The following is a 21,848-nucleotide window of genomic DNA, read 5'->3' as shown; positions in this document are numbered from 1 at the left end:
GGATGACTTGTACTGCTTGAATTTGAATTTTTCACACAACTTGTCCACCAAACTGTTGGAGAATTATCTCCCGTTATCCGTCACGATCTGATAGGGAATACCATACCGATAAATGATATGAGTGCGAATAAAATCCACCACGTTTTCTTTCTTAGCTTCCCTTAGAGCGACAACCTCAACCCATCTTGAAAAGTAGTAAGTGGCTACGAGGATGTAGGAGTGCCCTACTGACAACTTAGGTGTTATAGGACCGACCAAATCAAGCCCCCATGCTTCGAAAGGCTACAAGGCTATGGTCGGATGCAGAGGCTCGGGCGGTTGATGAATGAAATTCGCGTGATATTGACAGGCTTCGCACTTCTTTGCATAATCCATCAAGTCTTAGATCATTCCCGTCCAATAGTAACCCATTCTTTTCAGCTGGAATTGTAGCTTTGGTCCAGCTTAATGCGCACCGCATACGCCTGAGTGTGCTTCCTCCAAAGCCTTTGCTGACTCCTCTTTACTGAGGCATCGAAGGAAAAGTCCTTCAAGGGATCGACGATATTGGACCCCTTTGTAGTAAATGAAATGCATGGCCCTCCTTCGAACCTCGATTTTACGGCGGGGGTTGTCCGGGAGCCTTCCATGCTCAAGATAATCTATGATGGGTTGCTACCAGTCTTCCTCGTCGGTTAGGTAGACTGATATCGCATTCATTTCCTCACATGCAGTCCCGACCGAAGGTACAACTCATCTCCGAAAAAGCGATATATTAAGGGGCACATTATCCAAGACCGTTAAGGCAGTGGCTAGGTTTTCCAAGGCATCCACTTTTTTATTCTTCGTCCTCGGGACATGCTCCAACGTCACACTTTCGAACTTTTCCATCAGCTGGAGAGCGTAAGTGAAATAGGGTCTCAAGTCGTCATGCTTCACCTCGTACTGGCATAAAAGTTTATTGATTATCAACTTTAAGTCACCTAAGATCTCTATACAAGCTACCCTAATCTCTAAGGCCATTTGGAGACCAATTATCAAGACTTGGTATTCAGCGGCATTGTTCGAGCATAACTCGACAAGTGTGAAACTATAAGGCAGCAAGTGCTTTTCTGGCGAAATGAGGATGATACCTGCCCCCGCACCACTTTTCCATGCCACGTCGTCAAAGAACATGACCCACAGCCCTAAGGTTTCTGTGAAGAGAATTTCGTCATCGGGCAAGTCTTCACTTAACTCCCAATTCGATAGAATTAGGTGATCTACCAGGAAGTCGGCCAACGTTTGCCTTTTAACTGCCCTTTGCGGTATATAAACAATGTCGTACTATTGAAGCATGATTGCCCACTTGGCTAAACGTCCAGAGATGATTGGCCTGGATAGGACGTACTTGATGGGATCGACTTTCGCAATTAAGTGGACTGTGAAGGCTTGCATGTAGTGCCTCAACTTATCTATGATGAAGAAGAGCACAAGGAACGTCTTCTTTATAGGGGAATAATTGATCTCAGCTCCATTCAGGGTCCTACTCAAGTAATAGAGAGTGATGGAAAAAGAGGCATGCACAGCGGAAAAGAGAATCGATTTTACTCTAATTGCATAAATAAAACATGCAACCCTAAATAAACTAGTTAGGGTTATTTTGAAATATTACCTTTGAAGCTCCCGAAACTTGTCTATCTCTGCTTGGACACAAACCAGACAACCACTAGAGCTGACCTACTATCCTCTGGACTCAGAACCGGGTTGTGGGACCCGATGGATGAAGAACCCGAGAAAGAGAAAGAAAGAGATGGAAATAGAAAAACGGATTTTGGGTTGGGTTTGAGTTTTTTTAGCCCAATTTTAGAAAAATATTTTGGCAAAAAGTCCAAAGTTTTTAATCCAAAATCACAAGCCCATATTTATAGAAAAGAACTATGCAAAATTGCATGAAATAACTTCATAAAATCCCAACACCTAGAATCCACTACTAAGTGGGCTTAATGTCTCCACTATAAGCCAAAACCTAGCCCACTATTTTATTTGTGGAATTATCCAACAAAATTTTGGATTTTTCCACTAACTTTAGTCAAAGGGCAAAATAGTCATTTGGTCAAAGTCAAACTTTGACTGAAAAGTCAACATTTTGACTTTTTATGATTTTTCCTTGTTGACTAATTTTGACCTCCTGAGCATGAATCCGCATTCATTTTCTCGAAATTCAAATCACATTTGAATATAAGGTCGGTCAAAGTTTGACTTTTCAAAGTCAAAGGTCAACTCTTTGACTTTTTACTTTTTTGACCATTTCCATTATTTTCGAGCTTCCATATATGAATGTATTCATATTCTTGATATTTAAATTATATTTAAATATTAAATTTGTATCTCTAAACTGAAAACCGACTACTATATCACATATACTTGTCAGTTTCTCTCTCTTCACCTAATTCGAACAATTCGAATCATTCTATCATATTGTTCTAAGTTTATTCCATATGAGCTAGTAGGGGAACCTAATGGACCTATAGATCGTGGGCTCCAACGATCCGAGATTAGCTGGTTAAACTCTTTAGACGGAGCTAATCAACATTCGTTAACTAACGGGTCATTCCACTATAGTCCCGTAGTTGCACTCCCCTCACTATAGATATATTTGTGTCCATATGATATAACCATGATTAGTAAGCTAATCCTTCACATGTTGTTCATAATCTCGACTGGGTCATAAAAACTGTTTTACCCCCGAGACTACATCTTGTTCCTTAAGTTCCACTAATCCTCTAATGAACAATTGGTTTAAGGTTCAACCTTTAAACCGAACCCCCCTCGGGCCAATGAGAGGGTGGGGCCCCTTGTTCAAGACTTGGATTCAGTACTAAAGGGAATAACCTATCTACTATCCCTATAACGGGTAGGAGTGAATTCCGTCTTGTACCATATGTTTCCAGCTATCCACCTGATCTTACCCCTGAAATGGGAGGCTTATTAAGCCAGCGATAATGAGTTGCCCTCACCTATGCAGATCTAAGGATAATTCTGAGTGAACAGGAGTTCATAGTTAGCTCAGAATTAAGATTAAGTTACCTAGGTCATCAAATAACAAAATAGTCAGTTTTATAATAAAACGGCATTTAGAACGTAAAAAGTGACAATTTCATGGTTCAGTCTTATGTAAACTCTTTACATAGGATGTCCCCACTTTCATGTCTCCACATGAAATATTTAGGATCACATTGTTTGTACTAACTACAAAATGGGCCGCATCCATAGTGTCCCCAGAATAAGGCGCCCAACCTTATTCATATACTATAGACCATTTTGGCTATATATTTGAACTTGATCCACCTTTATGTCTCAACATAAAGTTCAAACTACATTAAATAACCTCAGGACCTTAGTTTATTGGATTCAAGATTACAGAATTTAAATTTACTAAAGATTTTCAATAACAGCTTTATTGAACAAGAATATGATATTACAAACTACGAGTTTTAGGACATAAAATCCAACAAAGAGCACGTTTTTTTCTCTTTTCTCTTTCTTGTGCCAACATTATCCCCAGTGATCTCTCTTGCGCTGCAATGTACAACATCAACGACTTGCCCGCTACTGGGGCTCCTAAGACAGAAGGGTTGATCAGGTACCTCTTTATGCTATCGAAAGCTGTAAGACACCTACTCTTGGGAATAGTAGGATTATTAGTAAATATTAGGATAAGTATTAGAAGGGGCAAATGAGTAATTAGATATGAAGTTTGTTAGGGATTTTAGTTATAAATAGAAGGAGAGTGGTTGAAGGGGAGTGTGAAGAATTTGGTGGGAATTTCCATTTGGGAATTTGGGAGAGATTAGCCCTCTTGAAAGGCTAGGATTTATCTTGTTAGTTTGTGAGTTTATGGCATATTTCAATACATTTTCCTATATTTCTATAATTGAATTATCCTTTAGTTTTTCTATATTTTTTAGTATTGTTCTTGTTAGGAGGGTTCCTTACAAATTGGTATCAGAACCGTTCTTTCTTGGGAGAATTGTTTTCCTATGGATCGTGGTCAGAGGCTAGATTCCAAGCTGTTAGAGATACAAGAAGAATTGAAGGCAATACAACAAATGATCAAGGAGTCTCTGCAAAGAGATAGAGAAAGAGAAGAAAGAAGGTTGGTAGTCACCTAAATAGAGAAGTAAAACCTTGTTCAGAAACTATTAAGACGAGTTCGAAGAGTGGCTGGAAGGCAACGATCGTACCTGAGAACACATCCAAAAAAGCAAGGAAGAGTCAATCGACAAACCAAGAGGGAAGGAACGAAGAGATATCACCAGGAAAGACAAAATTAGAACAAAAGCATAAGATCAGACTATTTGGAAGGGGACATTTTCAAAACAATAAAAGATGAGGTAAGGATCAGGGAGTTCGAGAAAAAAAAATTTGATAGCACGTTCAGGGAGAAAATGCATAGAGGAAGAAGAAACATGTTAGCCAAAAGGAAAAAGGGCAAGTGGAAGAAGAAGCATCACAAATCAGCAGGGTCAGAGATGAAGTTTCTTAAAAAGCACCGATATAAGTTCTAAGAAAAGCGAGAGAAGGGATCGAGAAGGTATAGCCATCAAGGAACCATTGATAACGGACAGAAATACACGTTATCATAGTGCTAAGTTCTTAAACAATGTTGGATTGCGTTGATAGAATATGTTAAATTGCGTCCATTAAGCATAAATTCTATAATATTGCGATCGCATGCGTTCAACGCATTAGAGCAGTTGATTTTTTATATTTTTGTGCAGAATAATGCATTAACGCAATGCAAGGGATGCGATCATAAGAATACATCGGTCGAGTACAACTTCACCGCAAGACTTTGCGTTGATCGTGCTTGCAAACATCCACCCAAGAAGAATAACCACAACATGGTGAGCGCATCCAGACGAAAGGACAATTAAGATCAATGGGACAGAAAGCTGATGGCAGTCGGATCCAAATTAAGTTGACAGCCGATAATGGTCACAAAGTACATCCAGCTTTATCGGTGACAATTATCCGGCACATCAGTCAGAAATTAAAGTTGTCCTATCTGTACAACTAGGAAAGAGAAGCCGCCTTTCACCTTTGATGCCCTATAAATACCAAGTGCATTCTTCAGAGAAGAGGTTAAGCAGTCGATTACTTCACATCACTTTACAAGTTCACACCTCTATTCATAGTTTTCTTTTCCATTTTACGGCGGAGCTAGAGAAGAGTGGTGACGCCAGAGATCGTCTAAGGCGGCTCGAGAGAGAACCTTGGGGCGTAAGAGAAGAGAGCGGGTTGACTCTCGCAAAAGTGAGAATATCTTTAGAGCACGAGTAGAACAGTGTAACGTCTGGTGGCAAGAGATTGCTCCAGGGTATTTACTATACTTGCATTGTTATTCTGTACTTCATCTTTTATCTATTCAATGGAAGTTCTATTTCTACATCTGCTCACTCTCTTAATACGCATGAGTAGCTAAACTAGTTGAATGGGTTGAGAAGAACTAAGCTAACATGATCTAGGAAGTTCATTGCTTGCGATTGTCTTATTTTATGCTGTGCAAAATACCCCTTTAGAGTTACTTGAGAGAATCTAAAGAAAGAACCTAATGTCTCGAGATAGCTAGGTTAGAATCTGACTTGAAAGAGCAAGATTAGGCTTGCATAAATAAGAGATAGGGACTTAGAGATAAGCTTTGTGTGTCAACCTGCATCACATACATCCTAGGAATAGGAGTGATATTATGTGGTCGCATATTTGTGTGAATGTCATGTTGTCATTGCATAAATAGAGATAGAGGTTTATGTGTAAACCCTGTAGACTTATCGCATATTTATCGCGTGCATTCTAGCCTTAGAAGCCGTGGTATTCACACCGAGAGGTGGTTTACTATTGTATGCATGTTGCACGATCGCAAAGCATGAACGCAACCTAGGGAGTGTTAGTCGAAACCCTTCTCAACACGTTCACCGTATATTCATCGTATTTCCCATTTGCCAACTCTTTTCAAACTCTGCCGCATTTATTATTATTTTCATCAATGCAACAACAACCCAACACTTATTTATTCAACTGGTTAATGTAAGTTTTCATAAAAATCTCCAACGCAACTATTTTCACAAGTCTCTGTGTTCGACCCTGGACCTACCAAGAAACTTAGAGGAATTTACACTTGGATTCCTCTGGAGAAACTAGAGTGTACAACACTATCCATCAACACATATCATCCATATTTTCCACACCTCAATAAAACCAAGCATCAACCATCGAAGGAGATCACTACCAACGGCAAGAATGGGTATGAACAAAGAAGAAGAGTCGAAGAAGAACTTCCTGACGTGATGGAGTACGGACAGAGAAACGACGAGGTATAAAATTAACCGATTTCACTTACTTTAATAGACGAAATGACAAGCGAAAGACGAAGAATACGTGGGCAAGGAGGATGGAAATAATGTATATGGCCGAAGAGGATGAGCGGTAGTGGTGCGAGAAAAAGACCTGTAAACGGAGAGACCATTCTCAGGAAGAGGAGATGTTGTGCAACAGAAGTCAACGAGCAGATGCACGAATGATGATCATCGAAATACGAGTGGCAACAAAGAAGCAAGTAAGGTGGGGGGGGGGAAGTCTTCATGAAAGATGGGTCAGAATTTGCTGAGGGAGACGAAAGACCATGGGCAGACAAGAAGGCTTGGGAAAAGGAAAAAAACGGATGAGATGGAAGAAGAATCTTTTACCCACGTGAGTGTCAAAATGTGGGTCCATGGTCATGGAAAAAATCCAACTTAATTTTTGGGTGGAATGGGATGGATTTTGACTTCAAAGGTCTCATTTGGAATGGGCTTCATTTTTTAGTAGAATGAGCTGGAATGGGTGGATTAATGGGGCTGAACGATGAAAATTCTGGAAGAAAATGGGCTATCTTGACACGGCCTTGTTGGCCTTCATCATTTTGGGTGGCTAGCCAACTGTATAATGAGCTGGTCTTAATGAATCACTGAAATCCCACTATTATTTTTAAGGAAGATAATGAGTTATGGGGCCAACATTTGAAGAGTTGGTGTGGGGCATTCCAAATTAAAAGGGGTTGTTATATTCAATATTTGTTATATGAGTAGTGGGAGTTACATAAGAGAAGGTTGTTGTGCTATTTTGGACAGCAAACTAATAATGGGCCTAGCCCATTAAAAGAGATTCACGCCGGTAGAAATGAAGAAAGAAGAAAGTTTAGTCATAGGATGTTCGTTAGGCTTAAACCAAGCCAAGAAATCAAAGCCCAATTTATAATCAAGGTTGAGGAGAAGGCTATGCTAGTTTGAGTTTTAGGTTCTCACAAAAAAAGAAGAAGAAGATGATGATGATGATGATGATGATGATGAAGTTGCCAATTTTGTGATTGTGTTTTGTAAGCACACCTTGAGGACAAGGTGTCTTCGAAGGGTGGAGTAATGTAAGACCCCTAATCTTGGGAATAGTTGGATTATTAGTAAATATTAAGACTGTATTAGAAGGGGCAAATGAGTAATTAGATATAAAGTTTGTTAGGGATTTTAGTTATAAATAGAATGAGAGGGGTTGGAGGGGAGTATGAAGAATTTGGTGGGAATTTCCATTTGGGAATTTGGGAGAGACTAGCCCTCTCGAAAGGCTAGGGTCTATCTTGTTAGTTTGTGAGTTTATAGCATATTTCAATACATTTTCCTATATTTCTATAATTGAATTGTCCTTTAGTTTTTCTATATTTTTTAGTATTGTTCTTGTTAGGAAGGTTCCTTAAAAAAGCATTCGGCAGGCCTCATCCCATTCGAATTCTCTCCCTTTCTCATCATTCTTTGAAAGGGTTGACACTGCCCTGCCAGGTTAGAAATAAACCTCCGGATGTATGCCAGACGTCCTTGCAAACTTCTCAACTCATGTAGATTCCTTGGTCTTAACATCTTCTGGATGGCATCGATCTTGGATTTGTCTATCTCTATCCCTCGATGTCTCATAACGAAGCCCAGAAACTTTCCTGAAATTACACCGAACGCACTTTGAGGGGGTTCATCTTTAATTAGTACTTTTGCAGGCGATCGAACACGGTTCTTAGATCTTTCAAGTGGTCCTGTCGTCGCTTGATCTTGACCAAAAGGTCATCCACATAGCACTCGACGTGTTTGTGTAACATATCGTCAAACACCTTCTGTATGGCACGCTGATAGGTAACGCCAGTGTTCTTCAACTCGAAGGGCATTACCTTGTTGCAATATATCCCTTTTGGGGTTCGAAATGCCGTCATTTCCTCATCTATGAGGACCATTCGTATCTGGTTATACCCAGAAGATCCGTCCATGAAAGATAAGGCCTCATGTCTCGTTGTCGCATCGACCATGATCTCTGTGATAGGCAATGGAAAATCTTCTTTCGGGCATGTGTTGTTTAGGTTACGGAAGTCTACACAGACACGAAGCTATCCATTCTTTTTTCTAACCGGGACAATGTTGGCTATCCATGTTGGGTATTTAACTTCGCGAATGAACCCGGCTTCAATCAGCTTATTGACCTCAACCTCAATCTGAGGGATAAGTTCTGGCCAAAAGCGTCGCTGAGCCTGCTTAACAGGTCGACACCCTTGTTTGATCACGAAATGGTGGATTAATACTTTTGGATCTAGTCCCAACATCTCTTTGTATGACCAAGTGAAAACATCCCTGTATTCGGTGAGCAAACTCATGTATTCTTCCTCTTCCCCCTCGAGAGGGACGTACTGATGAAAGTCAGACGCGGCTCTTCTACGGTGCCTAGATTCACCTCCTTTAGCTCGTCCACCATGGATTGACCACCATCTTCTAGACCTTATAGAGCGTCCTCCACTTCCTCTTCGGTCATACCCTCTTCGGATTCTTCGGTGATGGTGATGTGGTGGCACGAAGTTTCGCCTTCCCTCTGCCCTAAATTTCCATTCTGAGGATTGGTGAAAACGACATTGTGCCTCTTTACTTTGAGCGAGCCCTCACTTATGCTTAAAGTAACGAAGGTCTTTCTCTTCATGCATGAGGGGACAGTGCTACAGGTTTCTCCATCACTTCTTGCCTCTCCTGATAGCTTCTGGTTTGATGACCCTTCAGCGTTTTTAGGGTCGATTCGTCGCCAAATAGACGCTTGGGGTATCGGCCTCATCTTTCTTATAGACATTTCGGGGGCGTCAGTGCAAGCTTTTCCCTCTCCCTTTGTTTCACTAGGGACATATTGGTTGAGGAGATCTTCAACCCTCTCGTGCTTCAAGCAATCAAAAATGGGAGTGCAGGGTTTTCCTTTGCTCTCCTTTAGAACTGCACCTAGTCTCTCGAAGGTTGACAGCTGCACCACCACCGGCGGTTGACAGATGATTTCCTCCTTTCCTTCATTCGACAGAGTCAACCTTCGAAAGACTGAGCATCGGGTAGCTCTAGGAATAGTATGTGGGCTTCCTCTTTCTGCTTCTGTCATGCTTAACCTCTTCAAAACCAAGACGCGTGTGGCAGACGGTCTAATACGGTCGAAGGTTGAGGCTCTTTTATCTTTTCCCTCCTTTTCTCCTGTATCATCAACTTCTTCTGCCGTGATATGATTGTTGTTGGCCACTTTCCCCTTCGCCTTTCTGATTATGCGAACTGGCTCTGACGGCTCATATTCGAGTCCCACCCTCGATGTGGGTATAGTGTGTCCCTCTTGCAAAAGCTTTTTTTGGGTCGCCGAGAGTCGGGGTTGCTCATAAATTTTCAAACTCTTGAACTCAATGTGAGTTATAAAGTCATAGCCTGCCTTCACCAACAGCTTGTAAGCCTTGGGATCGAATCCATCTTCAGTTCGCCTCTCGAGTAGCTTTAACCCCGTCACTTCCACCTCCGACTTGTGGATTTCCTGCTTCGTTATTAGCGTGAAGGGTGTGACGAAACTCTTCTTTAGAATTTCTATGTCACCGACCTGCAAACCTTTTGAGCATTCCGTAAAAGGTGACTCACCCTCTTTTCATCTCGACAAAGGGACATAGCGCAGAATCAGAGGTTTTGAGAATTTTTCGCCCCTCACCACGGGTGTTTCTCCAACGTCGAGGGATGTTTTGCTCTCTTTTGGGCTGGAGGCTTGTACCTTGCTACCCGCCCCTTTCTCTGTGTCTATTGACGACCTCCACTAGGATCCACCTACTTTCTTTGCCAACAAGGTCTCTGTCGGCATAGTCTCATCGGAATTCTCGCTCTTTAGGTAAAATTTTGTATTTGCAAAGTGAAACTCGACCTTGGAAAACGGATTAGAATCTGCTTCAACCTTCTTAATCCCATATTGGTAAAACTTGAATTACTGATGCAGTATCGATGTAATCACACCATTCCCATGAATACAAGGGTGTCCCAATAGCAGTTTGTAGGTGGTCTTTGAGTCTATCACATGAAATAGCGCATCAGCCTTCAGATCGCCAATGAGGATGCCTATTGCCTTTTGGTTGCCTTGATTGAACCCCTGAATTACTAATTTGTTGTTTGATAGCTCTTCCATGAGTATGCCCAACTGTTTCATAGTCGTCTTAGGCATTATATTGATGGGGGATCCGTTGTCGATTTGAATTTGACCCAATCTCTGTTCTCGAATGTATCCAGAGACGTACAATTGCCTATTATGAAATTTGGATCCCAATAGCAGATCTTCGTCTGAGAAGCCTATGGATGTGCAGTACGAGGCATACACACGTGTCGCAGAAGTTGATGCACTAGATGCATTGGATTCTAACAGTGCCTCAATGAGGGTCATTTAGCTTCTCGCGGGAGCAAGAGCAGGTCGTCTATGTTGAATGGTGACGAACCCTTTGGCTCTCTGATCGATTTTAATGGGCCTGGAATAGTATCTTCTTCTTCCATGGTACTGACAGCATGACATGCAGTAGCCTCTGGCATCTCCTCTAAACCCCAATTGCAGAAGTTCTTCAGGAGGAAATCTACTAACGTCATCTATCGTCTGGGACGAGGAACATCCTCGTCTTTTTCGTCAACAGCCTGGGGCCTCTGAGCCTTCTTTTTACCCCTCCTTTTTTTGTGTCTTGCTCCCTCTCCTGTAGCTTCTATGAGAACGTAAATTTTTTTTGGTAGAGTTCAGTCTTTCCTTCTTACGGCGCACCACAAGGATCCAGCCTTCATTATCGTCATCATCAGCGCGCTCTCCTCTGTTTTGAGAATCTATGGCTTGGACCTCCTGCTGAAACCGCACTACCACAAGTTCGAAGGTCCCAAACTGGACCGAGCTCTCCCTTTCTTCATAATATATGATTGGTGCCGACACGCTTGGAGTTACCATCACTGCAACATGATTCATTTGGACCACCTCGTCTAGATCCAGCCTTATTTTCCTCTCACTTGCCAATCTGAGGATCAATTCCTTCCGTACAAAACATTTTTCGACTGATGGCTAATGACCCTATGATACTTGCAGTAGTTGGGATCATCCACTTTGTCGGCTTGTTCCGGTCTTTTACATTCTGGTAGTTGGATAAGGTGGTTCTCTAGTAGTTGCTCAAGCATATCCACAACGTCAGAGTCGTGAAACGGGTAGACTTTTTCCTGTCGCTTCTTCAGGGTTAGGCAGCGTTTTTCGCCTCCTTCATCTTTCTTTTCTATCTTCTTCTCTTTCCCTTTCGAGGAAAACTTCAACGGGGTCGTATTAATGACCATTGATTCCTTTGTGGCACCTTTCACAGTTTTCTTGATGCCCTTTACCTCCTTCTTGTCTTTCTTCGGTTCGGGGCTCGGGAAGTCCTTCGTTCCCCTGTTGGCGATACTTAGCTCCATGTTGTGAGCACGGGTCGTCAATTCTTCAAAGGTACAGGGTTTTATTCCCTGAGGATATAGATGAGTTCCCAGTGCATACCCTACGTGCACATTTTTACAGTAGATAATTCGATGAGTCGATCTTTGCAATCCAGACACAGAGCTCTCCATCGATTGATATAGTCGATGACCGGCTCCCCTTTCCATTGTTTAGCGTTTTTCAGCTCCATCATGCTGACGGTGCGTCTAGTGCTGTAGAAACAATTCAAGAATTCTCTTTCAAGTTACTCCCAGCTGTCAAGCTTTAAGTCCGTGTACCAGTCAAAAGCGTTTCTTTTGAGGGTTCTGACGAACTGCTTGACTAGTAGATCTCCCCTTGTTCCCGCATTCTCGCATGTTTCTACGAAGTGGGCGATATGTTGCTTTGGGTTGCTCTTTCCATCGAATTGCTAGAACTTTGGGGGTTGATACCCTGCAGGCATTCTTAGGTTGTCGATCCTCTGGGTGTATGGCTTGGAATAAATGAAGGAAGTTTGAGCTGGCCCTCCATATTGAGCTCTTATGGAGGTCATGATCATGTCTTGCAGTTGTTAGACTAACAAAGAGGCCACCGAGGCTGACTGTTGCAGTTGGTTTTCTTGCAGCACGATCTTCCCTTTGTCAGTTTCTTTGATTGTGGGTGCTTGGCTTGATTCAATAGCCTCTCGAGACTGCATTTGTTCTCTCAGGGCAACGATCTCATGGCCTCGCTCTTCGACGGCTTTCATCAGAAAGTTAATCTTCCTTTCCATTTCTGCCATGGCCGTTTCCACCGTCACGTCTGCCATCATGACAGAAATCACATCTGGCGATGAATCTCTTTTCGGCTTGCTGGAGGCAGAAGAAAAGTTGTCAAACAAGGTGTTTTCTTTGATGACAACCCCGCTTTGTGGGGATTCCATCATTTGCCTCAAGATGTTGTGGGCGATGAAGGAGCTAGGAAAAAGAAGAAAATAAATGGGAGGAAAATGAAGGAAAAGGGGAAGAAGATAATGGGAAAAAAACTTGAACAAAAAGAAAACAAAGAAAATAACGTAGAAAAATGCATTAAGGAGAAATGGGGGAAGCACGAGAAAAGAAAATAATGTACAACAGGAAAATGCATGAATAAACAACAAGAAGAAGAACGGCGGCCAACGGAGAAAGAAAATGAAGAACGAAAAAAAAATGAAGAAGAAAAGAGGGAAAAAGATGAAGGAAAAAAATACAAACCTTTATTAATTATTTCATTATGGATGATGAAGGAGATGAAGAACATGAAGAATTAGAAGAACTAAAAAGAGATCTTTACATAAAAGAGATATTTGTATAAAATATTCAATTGAAAATGGATTGGAAGATGAACAACTGCTCATCATTAAACCTACCTTAAACACACAAATAAAAAGAATAAAAATGAGGGTAATCTTCAAAAGGACCGACGAAAAGGCTTTCTTGAAAAAATTCAAATTTAAAATTATTTTTTAAATATATAGCCTGAGGATGATTTATTATGTAAAAATCTCTTTTATTAAACCATGAAAGTAAGTATAACTACAAAAATTTTAAATTTACTGTTTGCTACATTTTGTTTATGAAATATTCGATGGTTATGTCCTTGATGTGAACCCCAGCCCTGTAGTTTAAAAGAAAGGATGATCAGTCAAATGATCGGTTGATGGGAGAGTTTTGTCGTCACACAGTCAATGCTATATGGCACTACCACTCCTTTCGTCTCGTCTTCTGGTGCAAATGGCCCATGTTGGCACCATTGAAGAGTCAAATCCTACCTCCAATCATGCCTCGTCAGAATCCTACTAAATAAGATTTTCTCAAAAAACTAAATACTAAATAAGAATTTATGATATCAATAATTTAATCGAGAAATAGTAAAAATACAAAATAGATTTTTAATTAAATTAAAAAATATATATATAATACACTTTTTTTTTAATAATTTGATTATATTGAATGAGCTAATCCAATTGACCAACTCAAATCTAATCTTAAGCGCCCAAACTTTGATTTAATGAGTCAAGTCCAAAGGTTGGGTCGTGGGCTTGACTATTGAAGGCTGAGCGACTCGATTAAAATCCAAACAATGTCTTAGGCCCTTTGGACTTAGATCTAGTTTGAGCTTGGGTCTTCTCTTTTTAGGATCGAGTTGGGTCGAGCCAGCCCAACAATTATAGTAATACATGAGGACTAAAGAGTTACATTTTTAAAATTCAATGACCAAACAAGTTTATTCTTCAAAAAGAATAATTTTTTTCAAAAAAATAAAATATGAAAACTATAATATATAATATAAAAGAAAGTAAGTATAAATTTCAAAAATTAAAAATTAAAAACTAAATCGTTACGAAATGGGATTTTCATATTTTACTTCCCAAAGTTAAGTTATGGTGACAGTTGGAGTTCTGAGGAATAAAGAAGAATCTCATTCAATTAGCTTATTTCATGTCATGATGGGGATATTAAAAACAACACTTGATAACAATCTTTTATTACTATAATTATTAGTCATTTATCTACACATTTGGTCAAAGTTTATGATTTTTTTATATTTTTTATTTTTTGGTTTATGTTATAAAAAAGGGTTATACTATCAAAAATCCTTAAACTTTGACGTAGATTTTAATTATACCTCTAAACTTTGAAAATTTTTGTTTTCTTTAAGATATAAGTGACACATTTGAAACCAAGTCCAAAAGTCGGAGATATTTTATATAATTTAACCTAAAAACAAATGTCATTTTATTTTTTTTCTTTTAGCTAAAAAATAATGGGGGTGGGAGGATTCAAATTTCCGACATCTTCCTTGAAGTTACATCAATTAAATAATGCTCAAAGTTGTAATATTACCTTTCCTTAAACATTTCATAACTATCTTTAGATTAGAAATTTTAAATTTTCGAATGAAAATGAGGACCTAGAATAGTGTAACAATGACCCATAATGAAATTTTAAATTATCACATTGTTCTTGTTTACTGCCATATCGTTCTAGGTCTTGATTTGTATCTCAAGCTCTTCCTATTCCAATAATAGTTTTGAAACATTAACGTAAGATCCAAAATAATCGCAAAAGTGATATGAGGACAGGTGAGTTGATATTTGCTTTACTAGTAATCATTACAAGAACACTCAAAATGGTGGAATTTCTGTCTTACAAATGATGTTTGATTCAAAAAGCTTGGAAAACAAGGCTTTCGAGCTCTTGGTGGCAGTCCTTAACATTCACAGATTCTTAGTTGTTCCCAGTGTTTCCACTGCTTTGGTTTTGAGCAAACCAAAAGCAATTCGTAAGCTGTTTACCTCCTTAACCGTCATTAATCTTCGTATTTCTTTTTAGTAAATAATGACAGGGTAGAGATCGAAGATCGAACCTCCAACTTCTAGAAGAAAAAAAAAAAAGTCATGTCAATTATGGTTGAACTAGGCTAACCTTGATCATGAATCTTCATACTTGTGCAACACCTTCTCATCTACTAGTTCAACTAAAAAAATTAATTAGTACCTATTTGGATTAACTAGAGAAAAAAAGTGTTTTTCAAAAAAAAACTTTTTTTTTTAAACTCTTGATAAAAACGGTTTAAACACTTTGAGTGGTTATCAAATATTTCAAATTTTTTAAAATGACTTATTTTGAAAATTAAATACTTTAGAAGTTAAACCAATATTATTATATAGAAAAGGAAGAAATATATTAAAAAATGTTGGCTGGAAATCATGAATTCCGGCCAAATTCTCGGCTGGAATGCATGGTTTCCGCTTCTTTCTTTCTTTTTTTCTTTTTGAACTTTGTTTCAATTCCGGCTACATTCTCGGCCGGAATCCGTGATTTTGGCCAAATCTTGGTCGGAATTCATGGTTTCCAATTTTCTTAAAACTCTTTTTTTTTTCTTATAATCTTTGTTTCATTCATTATTTATATAATATATTCTTTTTATTAAGCAAAACAAAGAAAGCATCTGAAACATATATATTTTTAATTCTTATAAAAAAATTCTTTCAAATTTTTTCCCATTTAAAAAAAAATTATCAAACAATCGTACCAATCGAAAATGTGGAAAATTTTGTTTTAGATTTTCTTTTTCAATTTTGATAGAAGTAAATAAAAATAAAAGAAAAATTGCTGAAAACGTTGAAGAGCTAAAAAGGTGATCCTAGTGGAGGGGATTTGTGACTTTTCACCAGTAAAGGTCTCAACAAGACAAAAACAATGTTTTCAGAAATGGACTCATTTTTCAGAATTGAATGCTTAAAAACGGCTCATCTTTATCCGTGTTTCATATGCAAGGCTCGACACAGGTGTCGCAAATTAATTTTGAGATGAAACTTGAATTAATATCGATTATATATAGTTTATGGTTTTTGGTCTAGAATTTAAAGGGATGTAATATATAAATCCTCTAGATCCATCGACACTTCAATATCTATATTTTCTTGTATTCTTCTCAAATAATAAAACAGCTCATTTCTTTTATCCTGAATGAAAATCTGTGTTGTTCTCTACTTCGGTTCTGTCATAACACCATAACTTTATGCTTTTAACTTGCTGTGTGGTTCTATTTAAATATTGCTGAGAAGCGAAAAGGGAATAATACTCAAATTGATGACGGGTTCAAACCACCCAATTGATACAACAATATCAGACTTGAAAGAAAGCAAGCAATGACAAAAACAAGAACAATAGAACTCTTCTTCTTTGCATTATTCACATTTGCAGGAAGCATCAACATATCTCTTTTATTTAACTCCTGTGGGACTCAGAGAACAACTATTTCTCTATAACTGATGCTCCCGTCTTTCATTTCCCTTCCAAGCTTTCTCACTCATCCACAGCTGGTGGCACAGAATCAGCCTGCAACATTTCCACATTGATCAATATAAACCTCCAACTACAATTTTAGCTAAAGATTTTGTTGGATGTATCTACTTACCAGCTTGCGGTACTTGAGGGCGTAAAACATTTCCAAATAACGGCGGCTCTCGAGGCGGTCAAGGTTGGATACATGCTTCCAGAACCCGTAAACTCCAGTCAGTGTTAGCAGCCTCTCCGAATAGATCTGCCATGTGTACCTGCATTTTGTACAGTTGATGAACATTGTAAGAATTTCATAAGATCAAGTGATCGAAGATTGATTTGAGTGAAGTTTGAAGTGATTACTTCTCGTAGATACGCTGGAGGCCTGCTCGGGAGATTTCATCCCAATGTGTTGGGTCTTCTTTGCACTTCTCGAAGAAGTCGACGAGGATTTCAGCAGCACGCTCACCATGGTATGGATCGATATGGAAGCCAGATTTACCATCGACGATAATCTCAGCAGGGCCTCCATTGCAAGTGGCAAAAGTAGGTAATCCACAGGTCATAGCCTCCACAACTGTCAAACCGAAAGCTTCGTACACGGCAGGCTGCACGAAAGCTCCCCTTGTGTCTGCGATGCATCGGTAGAGTTCGCCATTTCTTACTCGGTTCATCTGTGCAGAAATCCATCTAAATTGGCCATTCAGGTTGTAGGTCTTTATTAGGTTATACATCTTTTCCAACTCAGCCCTCTCTTCATTGTCCTTAGACTCCTTCCTCCGGTCTCCAGCCACAACCACTAGGTTAACCAACTCCCTAAGGCGCTTGTTCTTGCCATACCACTCGACAAGTCCAGTTATGTTCTTCACACGATCCAATCTTGCCATTGTGAATATGATCGGCTTGGACCTATCTTTCAATACACACAAGTGTTCCTCATTCTCAACTTCGCTATAAAGAAGCTCCTCAATTTCAGGGTGGAAGGAAGTCAGCCTCTTCTCAGTCTCTGTGTAGGGGAAGTAGACGCTCATGTCTGCTCCAGGAGAAACTATGTTAAACTTGGGATCAAACACGTCAATTCCATGGACCACCCGGTAGAGCCCCGGAAGAGTGAAAGCTGTGTGACTCTCATATTGTCCAACTGTATCTTTACTGAGATCCAAAAGAATTCATGTTTAAGATAACACACACAAACCATCCACATATAATCAGACCATAAAAAACAAATTAAACATCTTACCTGCCAGCAATCTCTTGGAATGTACTTGTGATAATGAAATCGGTATGGTTCATGGCAATAAGATCGGCTGTGAATTGGCATGAGAAATGATACTTGTCATCAAATCTCTTCCAATAAATATCTGAATCAGGATATTTAGTTTTCTCCAAGGCGTGAGCGATAGTACACTGCAGCAGAAAGATGAAACAAACGAACAAGATCATGAGCCTTTACCAACAAACAACAACGTGAAACAATAAGATTATACGGATATGTCATAAACCTGTGTAACCCCCAGTTTATGTGCCAGCAATGAGGCAACAATATTGCCATCGCTGTAGTTTCCAATGATCAGATCGGGCTTTCCCTGCAACTCTTTGGTAAGTTCTTGTGCAACATCCTGACAAAAAGGACGGTTTGGTTCAGTATACAATCAAAGAAGTGGGCACAAGGGATATCAAATACATGACAACAGGGGCGATGGATCACCTCGGTGTAAGTCTCCAGGTAAGGCCAGACTTCAAATCTTGAGATCCACTTTCGGACTATTCCTTTCTCATTTCTGAATGGAACTCGAAGAATGTGGGAGTGCTCTGTCCCAAATACTTTTTCGAGACGCTGGGTGCAGGTGGTTCCTACTGCATCTGGAAGGAGTCTGGTGATCTGGTATGAACAGGGGAGGAAAAAAAAAAGCCCTTCAAACATTGGATCGAGAGCAGGATATTTAACATGGTGTCAAAAAAAAAGAGCAAGATCTTGACATTACAATGAGAATGCGTGGCGTTATGTCCAATCCTTGCTGCTTTATACGTTGAAGCATTTCATGCTCCAAAGCACGAACTTGGTCCAAGATGTAAACCACCTTCATCAAAGAGATAAACAAACATGTAAGTTTAGAACAACAAAGAATATACAACATTTTTCCTTTGTCTGAACAAAGCTAACCTGGCCACCAGTGTCGGGGTAACCCAATACATTATCTTGTGCAAAGTAACCGTGGGGTGAAAGGATGACAACGTTAAAGACCATGGGGATTCTACCAAGGAACTTCTCAAAGGTACAAGGATCGGGGGCCTCGAGGAGATCCAAAAGAAGTTGGATCATTTCGAGAACACGCCCAGAGGTGTCGCCCCACCCTCTCTCTAGGCCCATCTCCTGGAACTTGTTTGCAAACTCGGAGTAGGGTGTTTCTGGTGCAAGTGTTACTAGATACTCCTCTGCCTTTCTCAGCACATGTTGGAAGGCGTTCAGGGTCTGAATTCTATCATTCAGCATCATTGTCTGCAATTAAACACACAGAACACGCAGCCATGTCAATGCTAGAAAAAGTTTAAGGCTGAATCAAATCAAGAGATGAAGAATGTGAAGTGAATTACTTTTCCTTTGTAGCAGTGAACTCTGAGGAAGTCCAGCAATGGCTGCATACTCTCTTTACCATGGAATAGCTTTGCAGAGAGGTGACGGTTAAGGAACTCAACGCCATTGCCAATGGACTTGGAGAGAGTAGGCCGAGGAAAGGATGCATTAAACGGCTCGAAATCAAGCTCAAGAACGAAGTTGCCGTTCGAACTAGCATTACAATGGCCAAAAAGTGTTAAGATATCAGAACCCAACCAGCTTTATTACAGCTAAAAGGAACATAAACTTTTGTTAAGTTTACCTTCCATCTACAAGTTCTTCTTTCAAGTGCAAATACTCAGCAACCTGAAGCTCTTCAACAACCAATGCGTGGACATTGACTTTAATATATTCCCACACACCTGGCCTTGGACGAACAGCAAGCGCAACCCATGGGGGCAAAACTATGGATTCCTGCACCATGAAAATAACTTCAAACTTGAGAAGATAACACAGAGATCAATCACGATGCTGCAGGAAAAAGTAAAGCTTAATATAGTTTCAAAAGATATCACTCTGATCACCTGAGTGGATCTCAGGACTTCCCCAAATGCCCCATCTGCTAGTTTCTTTCGATTCTCTTCAGGAATTGCTTCAAACTCAGCAATCAGTTGATGATGTTGCAGGATGCCTTTTCCTTTGGCCTCAATCCTAAAAACAAATCAGAGTTGGTGATCAATGGCCTTAATTTTCTAGTTTTAGTTGCCATTTTAACACTTGGGGCAGACCACGTGATCCAGCAAAAATATAAAAAGCAGAGGATCTAAATAAAATACTTTGAGAGGAAGCCCAGGATATCATTTCGTTGAGTAACTAGAGTTTCATCCAAACGCTCCCGGAAGCTGTGAACACGGTCGAGGACTCGTTCTGCCATGGCTATCTTCTTGGAGGATGAACAGAAATTTCAGAACAATCTTAGTTAGCTTCAGCTGCAAGAGATAACATTAAAATATGTGAGCAATCCATTTTTATCCAAATCAAACTTCACCTACTAATGCAATTGGGTTGATTACTCATACTCAATAGACAAAACATCTACAACTAACATCTGGATTAAAAATTCCTAAACCCACCAAACCAGACCCTACCAAACACTCTTGACAAAATTTTCAAAATTTGGGTCTTGATTCAGCTGGAAGGCCAATGGAAAAGAAAGTTCCAGAGTCTTAGACGGAAAATATAGAAATGGTAAAAGAATCATCGAGTGTTCAGAGTCTCAGACACTGTTTTGAAAAGTTGCATGCTCTGTTTATACGTTTTCTCCACCTCCTTCTTTAGACACAATTGAAAAGTTGAGAATCGAGACCAACCCATCTTTTAGAATTCCGGATCAGAAACAAAAGAAGGTAGAAAATGGACAAATCATTTCAAGTCAGATTGAAAAATGAAAAGCCATCACTGTGCATGAGAGGAAACAAAGAGTTCAAACTAATTGACCATATGAAACAAATACCAGTATGAATTCTCTTCTCCACTGAATAAAATAGATAATGATCTGATTACAAGATAAAGAAGATTTGAAAATTTAAAAGATTGTCAAGTGTTTTAAAACAGAGCGAAAAGATTTTTTTTTTTTTTTTTTTTTGGGGGGGGGGGGGGGGGGGGGGGGGGGGGGGGGGGGGGGGGTTGGTTGTTGGGTTGTGTTTGTTAAAGGAAAAGGAAATGAAAAACAAGAGAAACACAGAGAGCTTACAAGTAACAAGTGGAATGAAACATAGAAACAATAAATACAATGAGAGAAAGAGGAAGTGAAATTAATATAACAAAGAGGGCATTTGTCAGTCTCATTTCAACCTACAGAACTTTGACTTCTTACCCACAAAAACTAGAGCGATTATCAGCAAAATCATCATCAGGGTATGCTAAATTAACATTCAATCATCATCTACATCTACATTTGACCATAGATTAAATACAAAAAATCAAACAAAAGAAACAAAAACTGGGGTCGTTCACAAAAAAGCCCTTGAATCATTCTCAACTGGAAAATGGGGGGAAAGGGGGGATCGTTAAAAGAAATAGGAAGAATGAATGAGAAAGAAAACGGACCTTAGGAAGAAATAGAAAGGGGAAATGTGGAAATGGAATGGTGAGAAGAGAAGAAGAGGAGAAAGGGTTTTTATATAGAGAATGGAAGAAAGGGTTTGGCGATTGCAGCTGAATGATCATCGCCATGGATGCGGTGGGTAAAGGAAATGGGTGCTTGAATTTCCGTGAAAATGCCATTATTACTGCCATTACCTTCCTGTGGTTTTCTTCTTCCTGTCGCAAAACCGCTTTTGCTCTTCCTACATTCTTTAATTCCTTTCTTCTTCTTCTTCTTCTTCTTCCCTTCTTTCTATCTGGGCCCATTTTTTCTTAAAAAAATTTTTGTTGGATGACCTTAATTATAATTTCTTTTAATAATATATTTAGCCATAGAATCTAACGTCGGATAGTATAAACACTATGTTAGTTGTGTTATACTTATTTTGACATGAATTCAGTTTAGTTTGTCTCCAATTTTAAAAGTAATAGAATAACCTATTAGGAAGATATTAATTATCTATACTTCCATCGTAATTTAATTTGATTAAAATTAAGATTATCCATACAATAATAATTCTTCCTTTCTCTCTTTCCTTCTTGTATTTGCATTCGTGTTCGACTAATTCAAT

The 21,848-nt window shown here is 39.4% G+C and overlaps 1 protein-coding gene across 4 annotated transcripts; it reads right to left on the bottom strand.

Moving 5' to 3' along the window:
- Positions 1-16,350: 16,350 nt before the first annotated feature.
- On the bottom strand, positions 16,351-21,549 carry LOC120070539 (sucrose synthase). 4 transcript variants are annotated; one of them, XM_039022327.2, is made up of 13 exons: positions 21,433-21,549; positions 19,968-20,120; positions 19,716-19,842; positions 19,454-19,605; positions 19,170-19,362; positions 18,739-19,074; positions 18,560-18,655; positions 18,283-18,456; positions 18,077-18,193; positions 17,815-17,981; positions 16,938-17,726; positions 16,711-16,849; positions 16,351-16,631 (listed from the first exon to the last, which is right to left on the bottom strand). In XM_039022327.2, the coding sequence occupies exons 2-13, from the start codon at positions 20,063-20,065 to the stop codon at positions 16,599-16,601; spliced, it is 2,421 nt and encodes an 806-aa protein (XP_038878255.1). In that variant the 5' UTR covers positions 20,066-20,120; positions 21,433-21,549; the 3' UTR covers positions 16,351-16,598. The 4 variants fall into 4 exon arrangements, with proteins under 4 accessions (XP_038878255.1, XP_038878254.1, XP_090166868.1 ...); XM_039022326.2 differs by having other exon boundaries at positions 21,241-21,515; XM_090310742.1 differs by lacking the exon at positions 21,433-21,549 and adding an exon at positions 21,008-21,224.
- Between the last annotated feature and the right edge of the window lie 299 nt (positions 21,550-21,848).

The sequence above is a fragment of the Benincasa hispida genome, chromosome 2 (genome assembly GCF_027475165.1).
Source record: "Benincasa hispida cultivar pf3 chromosome 2, pf3_genome.v1.1, whole genome shotgun sequence".
In the NCBI taxonomy this organism is placed as follows: Eukaryota; Viridiplantae; Streptophyta; class Magnoliopsida; order Cucurbitales; family Cucurbitaceae; genus Benincasa; species Benincasa hispida.
This window is presented reverse-complemented; position numbering and strand designations above follow the sequence as displayed.